Source organism: Triturus cristatus, chromosome 5_1 (genome assembly GCF_964204655.1).
Source record: "Triturus cristatus chromosome 5_1, aTriCri1.1, whole genome shotgun sequence".
Taxonomy (NCBI): Eukaryota; Metazoa; Chordata; class Amphibia; order Caudata; family Salamandridae; genus Triturus; species Triturus cristatus.
Window position 1 is genome coordinate 405700666 of NC_140587.1, and position 26263 is coordinate 405726928.

The window sequence follows — 26263 nt, forward strand, 5'->3', positions numbered from 1 at the left end:
AGATTCCTCACCGACCCACCCATCCTCCCCGTTCTGCGAACTGACATCTAGGGTTAAGGCTATCCCTTTCAGGGCCCTAGACGTTTTTTGCACCAGTGTCGGTATCTGGCATGGCTCTGCGTTCCTGGCGCGAAAGGCTATGTACAAGAACTGACGTCAGCGCGCGAGGGCGGCGTCCAAGTACTCCGACGTCATTCCGGTGCACGACGGACGCGGAGCCGCAGAGGACGCCTAGCGACTCGCAAGGGGTATTGCTGACGAAAAACCTTCCGGATCCAGTCTGACGCCTGGGGATATTCTAAGGTGAGGAATCTAACTAACTAATGTTTCTTACAGATACATCGTTACCGAAGGTAAGTAACTTGTTCGTCAGGACAATAAGTCGCAGACAGCAATGCAGTGCTGTCCGCAGGCGGCCGCCGTCTCCGAGGGTGCGGCAGGCTTCTTCAGGGCTCTGGCCGGCTCACGCAGGTTCAGCAGCCCAGCCAGGTGTCACTTCCGGCGGGCGTCTTGTAGACTTGAGTCCGAGGCTGTGCGGCCCAATCAGCTCGCTGCCCCGCCGTGTCTGCCACTCAACTCACGCCACTTCGTCAGGCCTCGGGAGCAGCGCTTTCGCAGCGGATAGTCTCTGCAACTCAGGGCACCATGAGGTAAAGTGATATTCTTTTCGGTAATGTAGGATTCCTGCAGGATTTGTCAGTAGTGCGGAGCTCGTCCCTTAGGCGGCCATTCTCAGCTCCGGCAAGCTCCGCCGGCTGTAGTTTTACATTTGTCCCTTCCTTTGGTGGCAAAGTCTATGCAACCCCTCCTTTGAGTTCTTCACACGGGCCAAGCAGGTTTTGAGTCATTGCCCTTTTGTGAGGCACTGCATAATATTTTGTTATGGACTTGGTCTAAGCCAGATAGTGGTGCCCCTATGGACTATTCTATTGCCTACAATCACCGTCCTGCCCCCACCAACCTGGATTGTCTCCTCCGCAACCTGACAGACCGCAGTTTCGTGGTGCAGTTCGCTACAGCTTCTCATGATTTTGATTGTCTGCCTCATACTCCTCTTGACAGACATTCCCGGAAATAGTACTCTTGTGGAAAGCATATTTTCTCATCCACTAGTGCTGCTTTGCGTTCCATCAATGCATCTTGTGTCCTCGGACGTTTTTCTCCTGCTCTATGGGATCTGTTGGCACAGCTGTTGCCATTGCTCCCAGAAGCTAATCGGAACGATCTGACCCAGTTGATTTTGGATGGACAGCAGGCTGCTAAATTAATCATTCGGTGTGGGATGGACACCACCGATTCGGTTGGCCGGCCTAACAAAAATTAATGTGTCCTCATGTAATGCAACTGTTGCTATGTAAAGCGCTCAAACTCTATTCCGGTCAAGTTTCTTAGATAGTGCATTGACGCCAAGCAGCTCAGAACTGCTTCCAGGCAAGCCCGCAGTGCGATTTGTAATGTCGATTTCAGCAAATCCAGTATTTGCACTGATGAACCCCTGGGTGCTTCCAGGAGTGAGGAAGAGCAGGGGACGACGAAAAGCGTGCAGCGTGAACAGGTAAGAGATATTTATTGTTATTTTTTATACCGCCCCCCGCCACTCCTGTTCCGCAGTAGTTGCCACTGAATGAAAGTCATGGCTTTTCCACTGAACAGAACTTCGTGGGCAGAGTGTTCAGCCAGTGCGTCAAGGCATGCAAAGTGTTGCATACTTGGCACTCTTCGCCCCTTCCTATCTCTGATAGTTCCCCTGGGTAGGGCAACCTGTTCTCAATTCTGGTACAGAAGAGTGACTGTTGGGAAGTGGGTTGCAGTAGGCCGAGAGCATGGAGCCAATCGCGCACTAGCATCTGCATCAGTGGTTGTGTTCCACTGCACACTACTGACGGTGTGGTCTATGACGACACAGTTCTACAGAACACCATCATTGATGCAGACACCCACAAGCAGTAGTTAATTTTGTGGTGCATATTTTGGGGTTTCAATCACAAAATAGCTCCGCTGTAATGGATTCAAAACTCTGTAGCTAGATTGACTTCTGGTACCAAAAGGTTTGCACAAATTCCTGCTCTCCCAGCCAATCTGCTTTGACTGCCTATTTGGCAGGGAATTAGTTGAAAACTCTCTGCACTCAACACAGAGAGGCCTATTATCAAACTGCATTTGTAATGCAATAGGTGTCACATTTACACAAGTTTGAGCTATTGACATTGCAAATAACAATGCCTTGTATTTTTGTTTTCGTTTTTAAAACTTAAATAAAAGGCTTTGTCATTTACAATGCGAAAAGCTTAAACTCTCATAAATGCGAGACCAATTGCATTGCAAATGCTTGTTAAATCTGAGCTGCAGAATCAAAGGACAATGGAAAGTATTTCATGAATGTATTCATTCTGCCATTTTCTGAAGAAAAATGGCAAAAGCAATAATAAAAGCAAAGCGTTCCATAAAAACCGGTAAAACACTGTATCTGAAAGAAACACGTTAGTTAGATTCCTCACCTTAGAATATCCCCAGGCGTCAGACTGGATCCGGAAGATTTTTCGTCAGCAATACCCCTTGCGCGTCGCTAGGCGTCGTCTGCGGCTCCGCGTCCGTCGTCGGCGTCGTGCGCCGGGATGACGTCGTCGGAGTACTTAGACGCCGCCCTCGCGCGCTGACGTCAGTTCTTCTTTTTTCCGCGCCAGTAAGCGCAGATCCGGGAGAGCTACCCCTTTTAGTCTTTTTTGACTAAATCTTTTTTGATCATTTTTGATCCTTGTCTGTCGACATCTGGTGCCGGTAGGATGCCTGGGTTCAAGGCTTGTGAGGATTGTCATCGACTGATGTCGGTGACCGATCACCACCGCCGGTGCCTCTACTGCTTAGGCCCCGACCACGACGCGGAGTCGTGCAACGACTGTCAGGCCCTGACTTCGAAGGCTAGGCGGGAGCGGTCCCGCAAGCTTCTCGAGCTTCGCCACTCGGCTCCGCGTCGTGCGCGATCCCGGTCCAGGAGGAGGTCCAAGGATCGCTCGCGGAGCCCTAGCCGACGCCATCGCTCGTCCGGCTCCAAGTCGTCGGGTAAGTCCAAACGCTCCAAGAAGTCCAAGAGGCGACATCGCTCTTCGGACTCCCCTCGCCGGTCGCGCGACTCGGCCGAGGGTCAGGGTGGTTCCACCCCCGCGGCTCCGGCGGAGCCGCAGGTGCCGCGTCCGCCCCCATACCTTCCGGTCCCTGGGGCTGACGCGGCGCCGGCGGAGATCAGTGCCTTCCTCTCGGCCATGAGGAGCCTGGCCCCGCCGTCGACGCCCGCTGGCGCGCCTTCGGGCCCCGCGGACTCGACTGGGCGACCTCGCGTGCCGGCGGCTCCGGCCCCGGCGCCGTCGACGACTCCGGTCTCGACGCCGCAGGTCCCCGTGGGGCCCTTGCCTGGGCCCCAGTCGACGCCGGTTGACCTAGTCACTCCTCCACCGGCGCCGACGCCTGAACCACCGACGCCGTCACCGGCGCCGCCGACGCCGACACCTGTGACGCCGACACCCCGGTTTAGCCCTCATCCGGACCCGACGCCGGCACAGCGTCCGCCGACGCCGCATCCGACGCCGCTTGAGTCCTACCATCTCTACAGTCCGGTTCCGATCATTCCTCCTGTTTATCAGGAATCGGAAGAAGGGGGCGACTGGGAGGGGTTCGAGGACCCTCTGGCTGTTCAGTCACAGCTTTCTCAGGACTGGGCAGATGAACTGGGGGAGGCCAGTGGGCTGGACACCTCGCCAGACACTGGATTCACTTCTCCTCCGACCGTGGCTTCGGAGGAGGGTGCAGCATTTTCTGTGGTGCTGCGCAAGGCGGCTGAGGCCCTTGGGCTCGAGTTGCCTGCCGTGGCTGTGAGGACTAACATCCTCACTGAGGTGCTTCAAACCTCAGCAAGCTCCACTGAGCCTCTGCTGCCGTTCAACGAGGCCCTCACTGACGTTCTGCAGGGCACCTGGTCCAAGCCCTCCACAGTTCCTCCTGTGGACAGGAACGTTGCCAGGCGCCACCGCCCTGCTCCGGGCGACCCCAGTTTCCTGTCCCAACACCCCACCCCCGAGAGTCTGGTTATCCAGGCCTCTACTTCCCAATCCTCCTTCCCGACCGCTCCGCCGGATCGGGATTCCAAGAGACTCGAGCAGTTCGGCAAGAAACTGTTTTCGTCCCTTAGTTTGGGCCTGCGGTCCTTAAATACCGCCTGTCTCTTGGACCGTTATTCCCATTCCCTGTGGGATACGGTGGAGGACGTGCTGCCCCTGTGTCCGGAGGAGGTCCGGACGCGTCTTACCCAGGCTTTGGCCGATGGGAGGGATGCAGCACGGCACGCCATACGATGTGGGCTTGACACCACGGACTCGCTGGGTCGGGCAATTTCCACCACGGTGGCGCTCCGCCGCCACGCCTGGATGCGGTCCACGTCATTTTCCGGGGATGTCCAGACAACCCTCATGGACATGCCCTTTGATGGCACTCGCCTGTTTGGTGAGAAGGCGGACAGTGCGCTGAACCGCTTTAAGGACTCCCGGGCTACGGCCAAGTCCTTGGGCCTCGCGGCTCCGCGGGCGCACACCTCCGCTTTTCGCCCCTTTCGTGGCCAAGGAAGGGGCGCCTCCTCACGTCCGCAAAGCCACCAGCCGCAGAACCAACCTGCGCGCGGTCGCGGACGTGGCTTCTGCCGTGGCGGAAATGGAGGCCGACGTGGTCAGCCCACATCCACCCCGGCAGCATCCGCCTCAAAGCCTTCCTAGTCCGAGCTTTCAGGCCCATACCACGCCAGTGGGCGGCAGAGTTCGCCATCACCTGCTCCACTGGCGGTCCATAACATCGGACAGGTGGGTGCTGCAAATCGTCCGAAGGGGCTACTCCCTCCCCTTCGAGACGACCCCTCCAGCCATGCCACCGCAGCACCACCGTATCTCGGGGGATCATTTGGATCTTCTCCGCGAGGAAGTTTCGGCTCTCTTGGCCAAGGGGGCCGTCGAGCGCGTTCCGAGTCCAGAAGTAGGTCGTGGTTGTTATTCCCACTACTTTCTGGTTCCCAAGAAGGGCAAGGGGGGCCTACGCCCTATCTTGGACCTCCGGAACGTCAATGCCTTCCTCCGAAAGGAAAGGTTCAAGATGCTAACGTTGGCTCAGGTTTTAGCTGCCCTAGACCCTGGAGACTGGATGGTAGCGTTGGACTTGCAGGACGCTTATTTCCACATCCCCGTCCTGCCGGCCCACCGGCGTTACCTGCGGTTCACGGTGGGCCAAGAGCACTTTCAGTTTACCGTGCTCCCCTTCGGCCTCACCAGTGCCCCTCGGGTGTTCACGAAAGTGATGGCGGTGGTCGCAGCTCATCTGCGCAGATCAGGGGTTCCAGTCTTCCCCTATCTCGACGACTGGTTGTTGAAGGCGGGCTCGCCCCAGGCAGTCGTCTCCCACCTCCAGACTACGGCGGATCTCCTGCATTTGCTGGGGTTTTCCATCAACGTGCCGAAGTCACACCTGAGTCCCTCTCAGGAGCTCCTCTTCATCGGAGCGGTTCTCGATTCGGCGCGGTTCCGGGTCCATCCACCGGAACAGCGGGTCCGGGATATACGGGCCCTGATTCCCATCTTTCGGCCTCTATCCCGGGTTTCGGTCAGGCTAGTGTTGCGGCTTCTGGGGCTGATGGCCTCCTGCATCCTACTAGTGCATCACGCCAGGCGGCGCATGCCGGCTCTGCAGTGGGACCTGAAGTTTCAGTGGGCCCAGCATCACGGCAACCTGTCCGACCATGTCTTGATCTCGGAGGGCACTGCACAACAGTTGCAGTGGTGGCTCACGGACCGCGAGTGGGTCAAGGGCAAGAGCCTCTCCCTTCCCCAACCAGAGCATGTCGTAGTGACGGATGCGTCCCTCCTGGGATGGGGTGGCCATATGGGAGAGGCGGAGATCAGAGGCCTCTGGTCTCCGGCGGAGTCTCGTCTCCACATCAACCTGTTGGAGTTGAGAGCGATCCGGCTTGCACTGAAAGCCTTCCTTCCCTCTGTCAGGGGAAGTGTCGTGCAGGTGTTCACGGACAACACCACCGCCATGTGGTACTGCAACAAACAGGGCGGGGTGGGGTCGTGGACCCTTTGTCAGGAGGCTCTGCGCCTCTGGACATGGCTGGAACACCAGGACGTCACCCTGGTGGTTCAACATCTGGCAGGCTCTCTGAACGCCAGAGCAGACGAACTCAGCCGCCGGTGCATGATGGATCACGAATGGCGTCTGAACTCCGAAGTGGCGCAAGGCCTCTTTCAGCAGTGGGGAGAGCCTTGGTTAGATCTATTCGCCACCGAAGAGAACGCGCAATGTCAGCAGTTCTGCGCGTTGGAATTTCCAAGGCGGCACTCGCTCGGCGACGCTTTTCGTCACGAGTGGAGTTGCGGTCTGTTGTACGCCTTTCCGCCTATACCACTTCTGCCCAGAGTGCTGAAGCAGATCAGGCACGACCGGGCCCAAGTCATCTTGGTGGCATCGGATTGGGCACGAAGATACTGGTATCCCGAGCTACTCAGTCTGTTGACCGATCCCCCGATACGTCTGCCCCTTCGGGAGGATCTTCTGTCGCAGCAGCAGGGGACGGTCCTCCACCCGAACCTGTCCAGCCTCCACCTCCATGCGTGGAGATTGAGCGGCGGCAGTTGATGCCATTTGACTTGCCTCCTGAAGTCTGTGATATCATTCTGGCAGCCAGGCGTCCCTCCACAAAGTCGGTATACGCCTGCCGGTGGAACAAATTTGTGGCATGGTGCACAGCAAAGGCTGTGGATCCCCTTTCCGCCCCTCTTTCTGAGGTTCTCCTCTTCCTTCTTTCTCTGGCCCGGCAGGGCTCTGCCCTGGGCACCCTGAAAGGTTATCTTGCTGCCATCTCCGCCTTCTTGCGGCTTCCTGATCAGCCTTCTCTTTTCAAGTCCCCTGTGGTTACACGCTTTCTCAAAGGCATTACACACACGTTCCCTCCTGTCCCTTTTGTGATGCCTCAGTGGGACTTGAATCTGGTTTTGACATTCCTGATGTGCGCTCCCTTCGAGCCGCTTCACAATTGTCCTCTTCGTCTTCTAACTCTAAAGACTGCTTTTCTGGTAGCCATCACCTCGGCTAGACGGGTGAGTGAGCTCCAGGCTTTATCTTCAAAGCCTCCTTTTCTGTCTGTTCATCCGGACAAGGTTGTCCTTCGGCCTCGTCCCTCCTTTCTTCCTAAAGTGGTGACTCCATTTCACCTTGGGCAGTCTGTCACCTTGCCCACCTTCTTTCCGCCTCCGCATCCTTCCAAAGAGGAAGAGAGGCTCCACCGTCTGGACCCAAAACGTGCGCTCTCCTTTTATCTGGACCGCACACAACAGTTCCGGGTGGACGACCAGCTTTTTGTTGGGTACGTGGGCGCTAAGAAGGGGAAAGCTGTGCACAAACGAACCATCTCTCGGTGGGTCGTTTTGTGTATACAAATCTGCTATTCCTTGGCTAAAAAGGACCCTCCTGTTGGGCTGCGCGCCCATTCTACTCGGGCCACGGCGGCTACTACTGCCTTGGGACGGGGAGTCCCTTTGCAGGACATCTGTCAGGCGGCGACGTGGGCTTCGCTACACACGTTTGCCAGGCATTATTGCCTTGACAGCCAAGTCCGGAGGGATGGCTTCTTTGGCCGTTCTGTCCTCCATGACTTTCTGGTGTGATCTTGGTTCGCAGACCCACCACCGGGGATGGTATTGCTTGGGTATCTATTCTAAGGTGAGGAATCTAACTAACGTGTTTCTTTCAGATGAACAAGTTACTTACCTTCGGTAACGATGTATCTGTAAGAAACATTAGTTAGTTAGATTCCTCACCGACCCTCCCATCCTCCCCGTTCTGCGAACTGACATCTAGGGTTAAGGCTATCCCTTTCAGGGCCCTAGATTTTATTTTTGGCACCAGTGTCGGTCTTTGCATGGCTCTGCGTTCCTGCCGCGGAAGGCTATGTACAAGAACTGACGTCAGCGCGCGAGGGCGGCGTCTAAGTACTCCGACGACGTCATCCCGGCGCACGACGCCGACGACGGACGCGGAGCCGCAGACGACGCCTAGCGACGCGCAAGGGGTATTGCTGACGAAAAATCTTCCGGATCCAGTCTGACGCCTGGGGATATTCTAAGGTGAGGAATCTAACTAACTAATGTTTCTTACAGATACATCGTTACCGAAGGTAAGTAACTTGTTCTTCAGTTGTTTTTTGTGGTGCGAAAAGGAGTAACCACTGAAAAGCACTGTTTTTTTTGTTGAGGTTTTGAAATCACTGGAAAACACTGAAAAAACACCACCAGAATTTCCCAAAAATAGAAACTGGAAACAGGAAAGCCTAGCTATATCATAAAACAGCTATAAGGACATGGTTCCGAAAGCTGCAGACAGGCTCAGCTCATGCTAGAGCACCATCTCACATGTTACCAAGCACTCTGCCTCCAGGTTTGTTAAGGCCTGCCATAGGAGTGGCTCACAGGTACACATGTGTCTATTTTAAGGGTAGATATAGGTATACTATATCTAAGCAAGGGGTGATTACACGACCTTGCCCCAGCTGAGTGATCAGCCAGTTGTGTCTGATTGGAAGGCCAGGCCAGGGGTGGCATAATACATGCTGCAGCCCCTGGTAGGCCTAGGGTACACCTATGCCCTGGGTACCTAGGGTACACTGTACAGGGTCCAATAAGGTGATCCTAACCAATTGGGAATGTACCTAGGGTACATGGAGTCCATTTTAAAGAGAGAGCAGACAGCCTGAGATCTCAGGCCAACTAAGTCGAAAATCCAGCTAGACACTAGGCAAAAAGGTTTGGGGGTAAGCACAGTCAGATATCCACCTTCCTACAGAGGTGATGAGAGACTTTAGTTTGATTTTGAAGGTAAATTGTACATCTTTATTTTTCATGCCTTTAGTTTGTAGGCTTATCTAAGAAAAGTGATGAAAAAGGTGAAATGGAGGGTGAAGTTGGGTCAATTAAGTATGTTTTTCAGCATGTTTTGCAGAACACGTGCTATGCAGTCTCGTGGTGAGTCTGGAAACATGCAACTTGTTTTTCTTTGAAGTCTTAGATCTAATAGAGACTTCTAGCTGCAGATTCCTTACCTTAGAAGATTCCTCAGGCGTCAGACTGGATCCGGAATCTTTTGGTGAGCAGTATCCTTGCACCGGTAGGTGGTGGTGTTTGGCTCTGCGTAGTGGCAGTGTCTGTGCCGAAAGTCACGAGCGCAATGCCTATATAGGCGCACCCCAGAGCGCTAATATCAGCTCTTTTCTTTCTGCGCCAGTCAGCTCAGATCCGTAGAGGGCTATGGCACTGAGACTTCCGACGCCGCCCCCATGTGGCAGCAGTGCCATCCTTATTCCCGATGACCCAGAGCAGGATCGGTGCCTACCGACGCCACCGATGGTTCCTAGGTCGATTCCTCATCCTTATTTTGAGGGGCGAGGAATGAGGAGTATTGGGAGAGGTCGCTGGACCTTTTACAAGACCAGCCTGAGCACAAATTGGACTGGTATGAGGAAGTGGTTGAGGCCAGTGGTCTGAATATTACCCCAGATTCTGGCTTGCTTTCTCCCCTAGCGTGGCTGCGGAGGAGGGAGCTTCATATGCTATGGTGTTGAGAAGGGCAGCCGAGGTCCTGGACCTTCAGCTCCCTTCTGTTGAAGTCAAGATGAATATCTTGACAGACTTCCTACAGCTGAGTGTCTCCTCCTCGGAACCCCTCCTGCCTTTCAACGAGGCCTTTATTGATTTCCTTCTGGGAACTTGACCCAAGCCCAACACAGGGGCCCCTGTGAATAGGATAAACGCCTGCTGCCATTTCTCTGCACCTGGCGACCCAAAATTCCTCACTAACCACCCTACTCCGAGAGCTTGGTGGTCCAAGCCTTTATCTCACAAGGCGCATTCCCTTCCGCACCCCTGAACAGGGAATCCAATAGACTGGATAGTTGGAACAAGTAGATATTTTCTTCCACCGGCCTTGCATTGCGGTCAGTGAACACTGCATGCTATTGGGCCGTTACGCCCACTCCTTGTGAGAAACGGTTGTGCAAGTGCTGCCATGGGTCCCACAGTAGACCTGGGCTACCTGTTCCAAGCTGTATCCGACTAGAGAGATGCGGCCAAGTTAACAATTCGTTGTGGGCTTGATACCAGTGACTCACTGGGCAGACCACTTTAAGGACTTGTGTGCTGCGAGCAAGTCCTTGGGCCTCTCTGTGACCACCCTTCCTTGTCTGCTTTTCGCCCCTTTCGTGGCAACAGAAGGGGTTTTCAGCCGACAGATGACCACCTGAACTTGCTTCAGGAGGAAGTCAGGTCTCTCTTGGCCAAATGAACCATAGAGCAGGTTCTGGCACCAGAAGTAGGCTGTGGTTGCTATTCCTGCTACTTTCCGTTCCCGGAAAAGGACATTTGGAATGGAGCTACAAAAGTGCAATATCTCAGGAGCGTACCAGGATATATACTAGTTGCAATTCAAATTTGATGTTCACAGTCTGACCGTCTTACTATATGGAGTATTTTCAGATCAATGCTATGAAATGTCTAAAGGGCTGAAGAAAATGCCATTGTGATATGTTAGACGTACAGGGAAAAGAAAACCAAGTGTGATTTCAGTCAGCAGCTCCACTCAGGGTATAACATTCACCAAGCCAAAACATTGCCAGTGGCGTTCAAGCGTATTTATCTGTGTCACTGCATGTGGGATAGCCTGAGGGCTTTTAGTAATCAGTTGGTTCACTCCCAATGTTTGATTAATTTTGTAGTACTAGCTGTGAGTAGAGGAGTTGTGGACAAAAATAAACCCCACTAGTGGCCCACTGGAATCTAGCTGCTTGATGCTGCAGCTCACGCAATAACAGCATCAAGCCAGTAATTTGGTGAGTCAGGGTTAATGGTGTTCCCAGTATCTCTGAGTGACTGGATTTGCACTCAGCACAGGCGGGTTTGCCTTTCTCTGTCATGCATGCAGCACCTGTATCTCCTTTGATGGCCATCGCCGTTTCGCTGTGAAGGCTCCAGACTGCATGTCTTTTTTCAATTTTGCCTAATTGTCCTTTGAAATTGGCACAGGCTAGTCTGCATTGGGTTTGTAACTTGTGCAATGGTCAAATACTTTAGTTGCAAATAATTTCAGAGTGATGCTGAAATGGGGATAACACCAACCTTTGCAGGATAATTGACCTAGATGAAGATCGACGCGCTTCCAACTTGGAAGAGAAAAGACACAAAGAACTAAATTGTCCCCAAAGGGAATACAGACTGTAGAAGGAGCATCGACTTCAAAGTATGTCCTCAAACAGCGTCGACTGGGAGCGAAAGAAAGACTTTGAAAATAAACCCCAATGCCTGAGGAAGAACAGCCTTGAAAATAAAGTCTGCAATGAGGCTCAACATCTTAATAATATGTTAACACCAGTAGTCTCAGAGCCAAGAACAAAGATAAGTGCTTTGCATTAGAAGGAACGCAAGATTATAGACAAAAGAAAATAAATACCACCCCTGACACTGGTTATATTTTTGCTATGTCACATGAATCAGAAGAGGACAATCTCTCCAGACAAAGAAACCGGAACACCTATGACACAAAAGGCTAAGAAAGCAATTTCTAAGGCACAAGGTCACACAAAATTCCATTCCAAAATTGTCAAACAAGAGTAATAGTGATGCCACTCCTAAACCAGATACTACATCATATTCCCGACTCCTTGCCCCAGTATTCAGATGGCAGTCAGAGACTGCAGAAGGTGCATGAGGCTTAGATGATGACACCTGGGAGAACATGATTAATTGACTATGCCAGTTCTGTATGCCTTGAGGATATCCTTAAATGCAGGGTTGAAACACAGCTACATTGACGAGGGAAAAGGAGGACCCATTAATTAATCCCATGGGTAGAGACTGATATGTTGTCATCGCAGTCCCCTTTCCTGCAGTTATTTGCCCTCCCTTTGTAAAATTTTCTCTGAGTTTTGGTTGTAAAACAAAAAATAATACATATGAGACTGTACACCTCTTTTGTAATTCAAGAACTGGTACAAACTTTTTTCCTGCATAACTGAAATAATGAAATATTAACTTTTTTTACCCCTACAAGTATGTTGCAGTGATGTTTCACATCTATACACAATTATTCTTGTTTAAATTCCTTCTCTCGTTGGACATTTTTTCAACCCACTTTGCTCTCTGTTCCTCTGTGATATGACACGCTTGTGAAAAATATTTTCCACTCGCAGAATGTAAAATATAACTAGACATTTTGGTTAACTCGAATGTGTACCATCAATTAACTGTTTGCTTTGATCGCTTGTACAATCAAATTGTTACTTAAGGGCCTGTTAGGGTACTTTGTTTCAGAAAATATGCATATTGAGGTTGGTCATTACAAAGCCTCTGTTGCTATGTGACTCCTACCTGTTGATATTTGCAGTTATCTGATAGAGACTACTAGCCGCGGATTCCTTAACATAGAATTATCCCCAGGCATGAGGCTGGACCAGGAAAACTTACTTGCCCAGCATCTCTGCGTGCCGGGGGGCTGTACCACGCGACTCCGCCGCAACGTCCTCCGCGGGCATGAAGTCAGCGAGGTCACATAAGCCCCACCCTGGTGCGCTGACGTCAGATTTCTTCTTTTCCGCATGTAACGCGGACCCGGATCGTATTCCTGGCCTGTTTTAGGCCTCCTTTTTCAGTGTTTTTCTTGGGAATAGTGTGAAAATGCCTTCAGGCTTGAAGATGTGCTCGTCTTGCTTGCGCCAGATGGCGACGGATACTCACCCCATCTGCATGTGGTGTTTGGGGGAGCACCATGACTCCACAGATTGTGAGGCGTGTCAGCAAATGAAGCCGAAGTCCCGGCGGGAGCGCTGGATGAAGCTCCTTTCGGTGCGCATGACCAGGTCGTCGGCGTCGCCGCGTCCGACCCCCGCGGATGGCTTCAAGACTGGCATCGTCCACCTCCCAGGCCACAAGGGCGTCGCTCACCTGTTGTTAAGTGTCGCAGTTTGTCCCCGAGGCCAGGTCCCCTGCCTGTTGGGGGCGTGGGTTCTCTGCAGGTGGTGCGGCCCGCGCGTCGACACCCCATCCGCCGTTCCCCGGCGCTGGGGCTACCAGAGCCCAGATGGAGGCCTATGCGGCGGCCTTGCAGGCCACTTTGGCTCTTCCTTCTCCTCCTTCTCTTCCTGGGAAGTCTGCGGATCCCTTGCCACGTGCGGCGACTTCTGCGGCGTCGCTGGCGGCTCTAGCCCCGGCGCCGATAGGTTCGGATCCAGATTCGGAGGATGTGGTGCCGTCTGGGTGCGGTCCTTCGGACCACGGCACCTCTGCCCCGCTGCAAAACCCCGTGTGGGCCCACGTGGTGTCGCAGGAGGTTGCCGGGGCGTGTCCTCGAGTTCCCCTTGGTCCTCTGGGCAGGCGGCGGCCTTGTCCGAGGCCGAGGTGACGTCGCTCAGGCGCCAGCAGCTGCTGGCCCTGGCGGCACCGCAGGGTCCAGCTAGGGGTCGGGGCGTGTCCCCGGGCCCCCCCTCGTCCCTCCACGCAGTCGGCTGCCTTGTCGGAGGTCGAGTCGACGCCTTTTCGGCGCCGTTCCTTAGTCGCCCCGGCACCAACCCAGGTCGCGCCGCGCATTGTGGCGGAGGTCGTTCCGGCGTCTCCTTCGGCACCGGTCGACGTTGACCTGAAGCGGTCGCGGACTCTACGGCGCCGGGCAGGCGTCGGGTCTTTGACTCATCTTCAGATGCCCCCTCTTCTCCAGAGGTTCGGCGGTTGTTGGTTTCATCTTCTCCAGAGATGGGCCGCTGCGTCGTGGAATTTTCCCCGGCGTCTTCCAAGGACGGCTATTCGCCGTCGCCGCACCCGCAGTCTTCAACGGAAGGACCTCAGGTTCCCCATTCCTCGGTCCCCCTTCCTCCTTTCTGGGCTTGGCGTTTCCTTTCTCCGTTTGGGTTGGGGGACGGCCGCCTCAGCTTGCGCCCGTCGCCCACAGAGGAACTGCTTTCCCCACCGTGGGGCCCTACGGAGGCCGGTGCTGCCTTCACTCGGGCTGTTCCACGCGGCGGGTATCTTGCGCATGGGCGAACAGGCTGCCCATTTTCCCACGGATCATCTTCTGGAGGTCCTCCATCAGGGTTCTGGTGGTCGGGAACTGCTTCTTCCCTCTGTGGCTTCGCACCACACGTCTCTTTTGGGGGCGGCCCGCCACGGGGGACCCGGTGCCCCAGCCACTTCTGCACCTCCACCGTCCTGCGCCGCATGACCCGATCTCTTTCCCTCCCCCCCCCCCCCTCTACCAGGCGGCCTTTATTCCTCTCTCGGCTCTGGACGTTTCGGACGTGCTTGGTCGTACCATGGCGTCTTCGGTGGCCCTTCGTCGACATGCCTAGCTACGGGATAGTGTGTTGCCGGAGAACGTGAGGGAACGGTTGTTGGACCTTCCCTTTGATGGCAATCTTTTGTTCCATGCCCCAGCGGATTCTGCCATGCAGAGGTTTCTTGCGGGGCTTCCTCCTCCTCATCCTCCTTCTCAGTGATCTGTGAGTCGGTCTGTGTTTTCGGAGGTGTTCTTCCGTTGTTTTGCTGGGGCCTTGTAGCACGTCGCCCCGGTTGTGTGTTCTGTGTGGTTCATGTGCCTTCAGGTCCTTTTGTTAGGACTTTGGTGCTGTTGGCTGCTGGTCCAGCCCTGTTTTGACTTGTGGTTTGGCTGTTGGTAAGCCGTGCAGGCCCTGAGATTAGGCCTACAGTGTAATCTTTATTGGCTGATTGACAAGCCGTCTGCGGTTTTCTCCGCAGGTCTTTCTGTTGTCTGTCTTTCTCTGCTGCGGAAACATTTTCCTAAGAGGGTTCCCTTGTTCTTGGGACGTAACATGCCCTATGTGGGGTAATGGTACCTATTATGTAGCTCTCTTTAATGTGCTGGGGGGGTGGTCACCCGCTGGGCCTCTGCTCTCCGTGGCGTCACGGTAGGTCGCAGGTGCGATCTTCTTGCTTCCTTCTTCTGGAATTGCTGTGTCGCTGGCCTAGTCTGGCCTGCTGTCTGCGGCATCGCGTTGTAGCGGTTTTGCGCTTCTGTCCGCTTTGGTCCTCTGTGGTGTTCTGGTGGATGGATTGGTCCGTCCTCTGTCTTTCTTTCTGCCTGGTTCCACTTCATTCGTGGGTCTGTGTGTGCGGCCCCTCCCTTGGGGTGGGTCCTGGTCCTTCCTGACCTCTGCCTTCGGCTGGCGTCTAGCTTGTCCTGGGTGCACCGTTCCGCGGTGTTGTCTGCTGCTGGCTGTGCATGCCAGTGCAGGCCTGTTTATTCTCATACACCATTGTGGCCTTTGATGTATTCCCTTGTGCCTTTCTCTCTGTCTGCGCTTTTGGCGGTGGAGCCATCCCTGCCTTGCCCACTGCTTGCGTCTGAGGTGTATTCGGCTATTTTCTGTCACTGTGTATGTGTTATTACAGTGGGCCCTGCCTCCGGTTCTACCTTCTCTCCCGTGTTCCTTGAGGCTTTTCTGGCGCTCTCTGCCCCTGCGGGGTGTTGGGTAGTCTCCCTTGGTTGGGCTCAGGTTATCCTGGCCCTTCCCTTCTGGTCCTTGTGACATGTCCACTGCTGGGGCCCTGTGTCTCTCCTAGTGGGGAGGCGCTCTCGCAGGCCCTCCTCCTTTCAGGGTATGGCTAGGGTATCTATTCTACGTTAAGGAATCTGTGGCTAGTAGTCTCTATCAGATGTACGAGTTACTGACCTTCGGTAACGATGTATCTAGTAGAGCCGATTCTAGCCGCAGATTCCTTCACGACCCGCCCTTCCTCCCTGTTCTGCGAGGACCCTCTGCTTGGGTTTCTGCAGTCGCTTTCCTCTGGGTGGCTTGTCTTCTGTGAGTGTCTTCTTTGTTTTCTTTCAGTCAGTCATCCCTCCGGATGGTTTTTTCTCTGACGTGTGGGCCTTCTTTTGCTCTTTCCCTCTGCTGTTAGAGTTTCTGATCCCCACCTGGTTTTCTTCGTTGGGGGTTCTTTTCCTGTCCTTTGACCCACTCCTTTCAGTGGTTATGGCCCTCCTTGGCACTGTAGTCTGCAGATGGTTTACCTATCCTCTGAGCTCCTACTCGTGTCAGGAGGTGTGGCCATCCTTGGCAGTGAGTTTGGGGGTGGATTGTTGTTGCTCCCCTATTCCGGACTTGTGGCCCTTCCCTTTGTGGTGGTGGTTGCAGTCCCTCTCTCTTTCGGTCACGGCGCTTTCACATGCCTGTGCCTCCAGGGTGGCTCTCGCCTTGGCTTGCGAGATGGTTCCACGGAGTGGTGCTTGCGCTTTTCTTGCTCTGGCTTTGCTGCTCGGGCCTTCTGGTGCTTTACTGCCACTTAGTGCTTTACTGCCACTTAGTGCTCTCGCCTTGGCTTGCGCTCTTGTTCCTCAGAGTGGTGCTCTGCTCTTTTCCTGCTCTGGCCTGCTGTTGTCGCCTTCTGTTGCCTTGGTGCCACCTGGTGATGTTTTCTCACCTTTTGGTTTCCTCTCTTTTGTTTCTTGGGTTTTTCGCACACTGTTCCCGTGATCTCCTCAGTTTTGTTGTGATGGCTCCGCATTGTGACGCGGAAAAGTTCTCCGAAGCAAACTGACGTCAGCGCAGGGGTGGGCTTATGTGACCTCGCTGACATCACGCCCGCGGAGGGCGTCGGGCGGAGTCGTGTGGTACAGCCCCCAGGCGCGCAGAGATGCTGGGCATAAAAAGTTTTCCGGATCCAGCCTCACGTCTGGGGATAATTCTACGTTAAGGAATCTGCGGCTAGAATCGTCTCTACCAGATACATCGTTACCGAAGGTAAGTAACTCGTACTCCTGGATCCAGATGATGAATGAGGTTTTCTCAAGAGATAGCAAATCTGCAATGTGTGTCCATATAAAAAAATAATTCTAAGGGCTTTCAGTGAATGGTTAATGTCCTTACTTCAGATATGACATGTGTTTTTTCTCTCTAGTTGAGTGGTGTAGGAAGGTGACCTGGTTTCAGCGGCATCCATGGGTGGGGTGGCTTTCCAACCTTCCATCCTCTAAGGGAATTCTTTGGGGTCCTTCTCCTGCAAAACTGCAACTGCGACTTCTCCATTGACTTCCATTAGTCACCTATTCTGCACACAGCATCCATGGGGTTCCCGGATACTTACCATGGGTGGTTCCTTGTGTCCCCGGCTCCTTTGGGTCTTCTGGTCCAAGGCTTGTTCCCCTTTGCAGTTCGAATTCCACTTTTTTTAGTTTATGGTTTGGTCTCCACTGTATTTTGTGCTACTTACCTGATTGCATTTGAGGCATTCTTGTGTATTGTTTCGATACCCAATACCCTCTCACCCCCCCCCCCCCCCCCTTCCCAGCACTTTGAGACCATCACGGGTGAGTAGTGCGCTTCACAAATCCCTGATTGATTGATATCTCCGAGTAGGACACATACCAATGTGTTAGTGAGTGTTGTGTAACAAATGGAAGTATTTTCATATAAACACTGTGTGGTTCTTTTTCATTGTACTTACACTATAACATTTAACTGGTAAAACAAACTGCTTAACACTCCTTCAACCTACACCTGAAGGCTGCTCTCCACATCTACCACTTTGAGAGCTTTCTATGATTATCAAAGACCACTAAAATCACCATAAGGGTTGCCTGGATGATTGCAAGGTGCATCACTTAAATAAGTGTGCACTATATACTATGCCAGCCTCGTACAAGTGGGAATAGGATTTTCCATCCCTTCCTTACATTTTATCCAAACAGTGAATTCAGAAGCACAGTGACTGAATTCAATGTGTACAAAACCTTCAAATTGTGCTTTGTAATTTAAAAAAAAAACTTTTTTTCCCATCCTCATTTCGAAAAAGTCATCAGTCATCAAAAGTATTGTTGCCACCTTCGTTTATTTCCAACACTGATAATGTGGTGTTTGACCCGTGTCCACTATATATGAATGTACTAAATACCATCTTTCCATAATGGTCACTTTACAGTTCAATGCAACAATCTGTGTGGTCGTGTACAAACAAAGAAGCCTTAGTCATAAGTGTACAAGTCTAAGGCCTCATCAGAGATATCCAAAAGGGAAAAAACTAGTACACAGGGTGGGTCTTCCATAAATGGCAGACATGTACATAGTCCATTTTTCTATATGTATGTATACTTAATATATAATAACTCTTTGGTTTTTCACATCAACCTAAAAACTGTCTTTCTCAAATGCAGGAGAAAATGCTGAAAAGCTTTTGCAGTTCAAGCGTTGGTTTTGGTCGATAGTAGAGAAAATGAGTATGACTGAACGGCAAGACCTGGTAAGTTTGTAATCAGATGTCCAAAATTAGAACTTTTTAATCTGTATGTTTTGATGGTTGATCTTATTTTATTGCCTACCCTTTCATTACTGTAGTTTGTAAGCTTAGGTTTTGCAAATAGTGCTGGAAAATATAACGGCTTCATCGAAGAGTATAACCCCAAATTGTGTCTGGTGAATTTATTTCAAGACCTTTTATTTAATAGTTTGGTGAAATGTGTTTTGGACTAGGAGGCAGACTTGCTAGGGGCTTAGAGGAAGTAACAAGTCCAACGTTTTGTCTGTCGGTGGGGCTGGAATGTTAACTTCAGCTATGGCAAAGGGATATCAGTATTTTGAGTATAAGGGTCCCTCCGCGGAGATGAGGTTTTAGGGCATTTGGGCTAAGTAGCATTGAGATGGGTAGCCCTTTGCGCACCAGGTATCCCTCTAATGAGCCTGGGAGGGCTTGACTGTGGTCAGCAATTTGAAATCTTTGGTTGGAGGTTTGGTAGTAGTGTATGTTAAAATACTTATATAGCGCAACAGCTACCCACTCTGGGTTTCCTGGCGCTTTAGCATCAAGTAAGGTTACTCCAAGCCCAACTAATTCAGAACAGCCATATTTTTAATTGTCTGCGGAAAGAGGTCAGCGAAGTGCAGGCTCTCATGTTTTGGTAGGGTGTTCCAGAGCTTAGGTCCGAGGTACGCAAAAGAGCGACCTCCCATGTGAGTTTCTTTGATCCTGGGAACAGTTCACACTGAGAGGTTACTGGAGCGCCAATGGCAGGCAGGCTGATTCAGCTTCATCAAGTTAGTGATTTGGTGAGGGGCAGTCTCTGCGCTTGCTTTGAAAACATAGCAAAGAGCCTTGAATTGGATACCTTGCTCCACCCTAAGCCAATGAAGCTCACGTAGATGAGAGGAAACAGAGGCATTTATTGGCAATCTGTAAATCAACAAACTAACAAAGCGACGGCGGAGGAAGGTAGCCGCACCTCACTATCTGAAAGAAACACGTTAGTTAGATTCATTACCTTAGAATATCCCCAGGCGTCAGGCTGGATCCGGAAAGATTTTTCATCAGCAGTACCCTTGCGCGTCGGTAGGCGTCGTCTGCGACTCCGCGTCCGTCGTCGGCATCGTGATCGCCGGGATGACGTCGTCGGAGTACGTAGACGCCGCCCTCGCGCGCTGACGTCAGTTCTTCTTTAATCCACGCCAGTAAGCGCAGATCCGGGAAGAGCGTACCCTTAGTCATTTTTTGACTAACGTTTTGGACATTTTTGTCTATCTTTTCGAGTCGACTTCGACTCCTGGTGCCGGTAGGGATGCCCGAGTTAAAGTCGTGTGACGTCTGTCACCGACTGATGCCGGTTACCGACCCCCACCATCGGTGTCTCTGCTGTCTTGGGGCCGACCACAATGACAAGTTGTGCCCCGACTGCCGGCAGTCGCCTCCGCGCCGCTCGAGGTCCCGGTCGAGGGACCGGTCGCGGGACCGGTCGCGGAGCCGAAGTCAACACCGCTAGTCGGGATCCAAGTCCTCGCATTCAGGTAAGTCGAGACATGGTAAAAAGAAGTCGAAGCAGTGACATCGCTCTTCTGGCTCCCTCGCCGGTCGCGCGACTTGGCCGAGGGTTCGGGTGGCACCACCCGCACCGGAGCCGCATCCGGTCCCTGGGCTTCGATGGGTGAGCATTTCATCTATGACCCGGCTCCATCCTTTCTGCCTGTTTACCAGGAGACAGATGAAGGGGAGGACTGGGAGGGGTCTGAGGACCCTCTGGCACAGCAGTGCCAGTTAAGCCAGGACTGGGCAGATGAGCTGGGGGATGCCAGTGGTCTAGAGGAGGGTGCGACTTATGCTGTGGTGCTGCGCAGGGCGGCCCAGGCCTTAACACCTGGAGCTCCCTGCAGCGGCCGTGAGGACTAACCTCCTCACTGAGGTGCTTCAACCGCCGGTAAGCTCTTCGGAGCCTTTACTGCAGTTGAATGAGGCCCTCACCGACGTTCTGATGGGCACTTGGTCCAAGCCCTCCACAGTCTCACCTGTGGATCGGAACGTGGCCCGGCCCCACCGCCCAGCTCTGGGCGACCCCAGCTTTGTCAGCACACCCCACCCCTGAGAGTCTGGTCATGCAGGCCTTCACGTCCCAAACCGCCTTCCCGTCCGCACCTTGGCTAGAAACTGTTTTTCTCCCTCAGTCTGGGGTTGCAGTCCATTAATACCGCGTGCCTTTTGGATCGTTACACCCACTGTTTGTGGGATACGGTGGCGGACGTGCTGCCCCAGTGTCCAGAGAAGGCCAGGACACGGCTCGCCCAGGCTCTTGCTGAGGGGCGTGATGCAGCACAGTACTCCATCCGATGTGGACTTGACACCACGGACTCGCTGGGTAGAGGGATTTCAACGACTGTGCCGATTCGTCGTTACGCCTGGCTGACGTCCACAAACTTTTCAGGGGATGTCCAGAGCACCCTCATGGACATGCCCTTTGATGGGCGTCGCCTTTTTGGCGACAAAGCGGATAGCGCGCTGGAGCGCTTTAAGGACTCCAGGGCTACGGCCAAGTCCTTGGGCCTCTCGGCCCAGCGCCAGCAAACTTCTGCTTTTCTTCCCTTTCGTGGCCAAGGAAGGGGCGCCCCCACACGTTCGTCCAGCCACAGGCTGCAGAACCAGCCTCAACGCGGACGTGGATTCCACCGTGGCAGAGCAGGGGGACAGAGAGCCGGTCAATCCACATCTGCTCCTGCAGCATCTGCCTCCAGGCCTTCCTAGTCCGAGCTTTCAGGCCCATTCCACGCCAGTGGAAGGCAGAGTTTGCCTTCACCTGCTCCACTGGCGTACCATCACTTCGGACAGGTGGGTGCTGCAAATCGTCCGAAGGGGCTACTCTCTCCCCTTCGAGGCGACCCCTCAAGCCATGCCACCGCAGTACCACCGCTTGTCGGGGGATTACTTGCAACTTCTGCAGGAAGAAGTTACGGCCCTCTTGGCCAAGGGGGCCATCGAGCGCGTTCCTGACCCAGAAGTAGGCCGGGGTTGTTACTCCCACTACTTTCTGGTTCCCAAGAAGGGCAAAGGGGGCCTATGCCCTATCTTGGACCTCAGGAGCGTCAAAGCCTTCCTCCGGAAGGAGAAGTTCAAAATGCTGACTTTAGCTCAGGTTCTGGCTTCCCTAGACCATGGAGACTGGATGGTAGCGTTGGACTTGCAGGACGCTTATTTCCACATCTGCGTCCTGCTGGCCCACCGACGTTACCTGCGGTTCACGGTAGGCCACAAGCACTTTCAGTTTACCGTGCTCCCCTTTGGCCTCACCAGTGCCCCTCGGGTGTTCACGAAAGTGATGGCGGTGGTCGCAGCTCATCTGCGCAGATTAGGCGTTCCAGTCTTCACCGATCTCGAATACTGGTTGTTGAAGCCTTTATCCCGAGTTTTGGTCAGGATGGCTCTACGGCTGCTGGGTCTGATGGCCTCCTACATCCTGCTGGTACATCACGCCAGGTGGCAGATGCGGGCTCTGCAGTGGGACCCGAAGTTCCAGTGGGCGCAGCAGCAAGGCAACCTGTCCGACCACGTCCTGATCTCGGAGGGCACTGCAAGACAGTTGCAGTGGTGGCTTACGGACCGCGATTGGGTCAGTGGCAGATCCCTCTACCTACCCCAACCGGAGCACGTGGTGGTGACAGATGCGTCCCTCCTGGGATAGGGGGGCCACATGGGAGAGGCAGAGATCAGAGGACTCTGGTCTCCGGCGGAGTCCCGGCTTCATATCAACCTATTGGAGCTGCGGGCGATCCGGCTTGCACTGAAGGCATTCCTTCTCTCAGTCCGGGGAAGTGTAGTGCAGTTGTTAACGGACAACACCACCGCCATGTGGTATTGCAACAAACAGGGCGGGGTGGGGTCGTGGACCCTTTGTCAGGAGGCTCTGCGCCTCTGGACATGGCTGGAACATCAGGGCATCACCCTGGTGGTTCAACACTTTGCGGGCTCTCTGAACGCCAGGGCGGACGAACTCAGCCGCCGGTGCATGATGGATCACGAATGGAGTCTGAACTCCGAAGTGGCGCAAGGCCTCTTTCAGCAGTGGGGAGAGCCTTGGTTGGATCTATTCGCCACCGAAGAGAACGCGCAATGTCATCAGTTCTGCGCGTTGGAATTTTCAAGGGAGCACTCGCTCGGAGACTCTTTTCGTCGCGAGTGGAGTTGCGGTTTGTTGTACGCCTTTCCGCCTATACCACTTCTGCCCAGAGTGCAGAAGAAGATCAGGCGCTACCGGGCCCAAGTCATCCTTGTGGCTCCGGATTGGGCACGAAGTTACTGGTATCCCGAGCTACTTAGTCTGTCAATTGATCCCCCGATTCGACTGCCTCTTCAGGAGGACCTTCTGTCGCAGCAGCATGGGACGGTCCTCCACCCGAAACTGTCCAGCCTCCACCTCCATGTGTGGAGATTGAGCGGCGGCAGTTGATGCCATTTGACTTGCCTCCTGAAGTCTGTGATGTCATTCTGGCAGCCAGGCGTCCCTCCACTAAAACGGTATACGCCTGCAGGTGGAACAAATTTGTGGCATGGTGCACAGCAAAGGCTGTGGATCCCCTTTCCGCCCCTCTTTCTGAGGTTCTCCTCTTTCTTCTTTCCCTGGCCCAGCAGGGCTCTGCTCTGGGCACCATCAAGGGATATCTTTCAGCTGTTTCTGCCTTCTTAAGGCTTCCAGATAAGCCTTCTCTTTTCAAGTCCCCTGTTGTAAATAGATTCTTAAAAGGCATTACTCACATGTTTCCTCCTGTCCCATTTGTGATGCATCAGTGGGACTTGAATCTGGTGTTAACCTACCTGATGTGTGCTCCCTTTGAGCCACTTCATAACTGCCCTCTTCGTCTTCTGACTCTCAAGACTGCTTTCCTGGTTGCCAGCACCTCTGCCAGAAGGGTGAGTGAGCTCCAGGCTCTTTCTTCTAAGCCTTCATTCCTCTCTGTCCATCAGGACAAGGTTGTTCTGCGGACTTGCCCTTCTTTTCTTCCGACAGTGGTTACTGCCTTTCACATCGGGCAGTCTGTTACCTTACCCACCTTCTTTCTGCCTCCACATCCCTCGAAAGAGGAAGAGAGGCTCCACCGTCTGGACCCAAAATGTGCGCTCTCCTATCTGGACCGCACAAAACAGTTCCGGGTGGACGACCAACTCTTCGTTGGCTACGTGGGCGCTAAGTAGGGGGGGGGGCAGTGCACAAGCGGACCATCTCTCGGTGGGTCGTTTTGTGCATTAAGGTCTGTTATTCCTTGGCTAAGAAGGATCCTCCTGTGGTGCTGAGGGCCCATTCCACTCGGGCCACAGCGGCTACTACTGCCTTGGCACGGGTAGTCCCTCTGCAGGACATTTGTCAGGCAGCAACGTGAGCCTCGCTGCACACGTTTGCCAAGCTTTACTGCCTGGACAGCCAAGTCCGGAGAGACGGCTTCTTTGGCTGTTCCATTCTCCAGGACTTCCTTGTGTGATCTTGGTTCGCAGACCCACCACCGGAGTTGGTATTGTTGGGGTATCTATTCTAAGGTAAGGAATCTAACTAACGTTTTTCTTTCAGATGAACAAGTTACTTACCTTCGGTAAGGATATATCTGTAAGAAACATTAGTTAGTTAGATTGCTTACCGCCCCACCCATCCTCCCCGTTCTGCGAACTGATATCTAGGGTTAAGGTCAACCCTTTCAGGGCCGTAGATTCATGGCACCAGTGTCGGTTTCTTGCATGGCTCTGCGTTCCTGGCGCGGAAAGCTATGTACAAGAACTGACGTCAGCGCGCGAGGGCGGCATCTAAGTACTCTGACGACGTCATCCCGGCGATCAAGACGCCGACGACGGACGCGGAGCCGCAGACGACGCCTAGCGACGCGCAAGGGTATTGCTGATGAAAAATCTTTCCGGATCCAGCCTGACGCCTGGGGATATTCTGCGGTAAGGAATCTAACTAATGTTTCTTACAGATATATCGTTACCGAAGGTAAGTAACTTGTTCAACAGGGCTCATTACGACGAGCTGGAAAAATTGATCCAATTCTTATCAGATGGACATAAAAATAAAGCCAATGACTTAATCCAAGAAGGAAAGCTAATTTCTAATACATCAGTTAGATGGGCTTTAGATGCAGCTGATACCGCAGCTCACGCAGTTAACACCAGTGTTCTTCTGCGCAGACACGTCTTGCTCAGAATTTCGCGTTTAAACCGGACGTGCAAGCCTCCTTTTAAAGTCTACCCTTAGATAAGGAACACCTTTTTGGCCCTGAAGTAGATACTTCTTTAGATGAAATGAAGGACACAGAGGTTGCAGCTCCCTTCCAATCGGGGCTCCTTTTGCCGCACCTTATACAGAGGAGGCTCAAAAAATATATCCTCAGACAATCCCTCTGCCTCTTACAAAGGCGCCAATCTGTCACCTTCCTCCAGAGTTTACTTTAGGGGAGGATTTCAAGGCAATAACTGCAAGGGAAAAGGTAGAGGTAACTCACCACGTACTTCCCTTGCAAGCAACAAACAGTGACTTCCTCTACCCCCGATCATTCCACACCTGTTGAGGGATGCCTTTCTCAATTTCTACCCGTCTGAAATACAATAACTTCAGACAGATGGGTTCTACAAATTATCCAATCTAGTTATTGCCTGGAGCTTACTGACAATCCCCCAAACATTCCTCCAAGATCACACAACATGTCTCAAGAGCATTTGAATCTTCTTAAACAAGAAGTTCTCTCTCTATTACAGAAAGGAGCTATGGAGCCAGTCCCATTGGAATATCAAGGGGCCAGCGTATACTCTCTATACTTTCTCATACCCAAAATGGACAGCTCTCTCAGGCCTATACTAGACCTCAGAGACCTAAATCCGTATATACAATCAGACAATTTTCAATTGGTAACACTCCAGCAAGTGCTCCCACTCCTTCAGCAAGGTGACTTACTGTCTACTTTAGACTTAAAGGACGTGTACTTACATATTCCAATACATCCCGCTCATCGCAAATATCTCAGATTTGTGGTAGCGGGACAACATTACCAGTTCAAAGTGTTTCCATTCAGAGTCACCACTGCTCCCAGAGTATTCACCAAATGTCTGTCAATAGTCGCAGCTCATCTGCGAAGACAACATATTTACGTCTTCTCTTACTTAGCCGACTGGCTAATCAAAGCCAGTTCCCAATCAAAGTGTCTACAACACACTCACAAAACAGTACAGATGCTCCACGGTCTCGGAGTCACAGTAAATCTGTCCAAGTCCCATCTCCAACCCTCCAGCACGCAAACGTACTTGGAAACCACTCTCGGTACACAAAAAGCTCTAGCCTGTTCCTATCCAGCCAGAATCTGTAACATTCAGGCTCTAATTTCCCAGTTACAGCCCCACCACTCATTACCAGCTCAGGTCTTCATGCAGTTACTAGGAATGATGGTGTGTTGCATCTTAATAGTTCCCTATGCAAGATTTCAAATGCGAGCCCTTCAGGAATGCTTAGCATACCAGTGGAATCAGTTTCTCAGGGTCAATTATCAGATCTAGTGTTGGTGGACGGCCGTACTCATCTCTCTCTGCAGTGGTGGAATCCACAAAACCTTTCCAAAGGGCGGCCCTTCATCAACCCATTTTCACAGACAGTGCTAACAGCAGACGCATCGCTCACTGGTTGGGGAGCTCATCTCCAAACTCACACAATTCTGGGCATGTGGAGTCAGCAGCAAAATCAACTTCACATAAATCATCTAGAGCTCCTAGCAGTATTTCTAGCACTCAAATCCGTTCAAACTCACCTTGTAGGCAAAGCTGTCCTGATATGCACAGACAACATGACAGCCGTGTATTGCATACATAAACAGGGAGGACACATCTCTCCAACTGTCACACCTTGCTCAGGCCATCTGGAGGTGGGCCATACATCACAAAATCGATCTCCTAGCAGAACA

The 26263-nt window shown here is 52.8% G+C and overlaps 1 protein-coding gene across 15 annotated transcripts in view; it reads left to right on the top strand.

Moving 5' to 3' along the window:
• UBR5 (ubiquitin protein ligase E3 component n-recognin 5) overlaps positions 1-26263 on the top strand; it is a 2036132-nt gene that overhangs the window by 1993980 nt on the left and 15889 nt on the right. For all 15 annotated transcript variants that reach the window (XM_085605144.1, XM_085605147.1, XM_085605145.1 and 12 more), the window contains one exon: positions 18235-18320. In XM_085605144.1, the coding sequence (XP_085461270.1) occupies positions 18235-18320 (86 nt within the window). The remainder of the gene's footprint in view (positions 1-18234; positions 18321-26263) is intronic.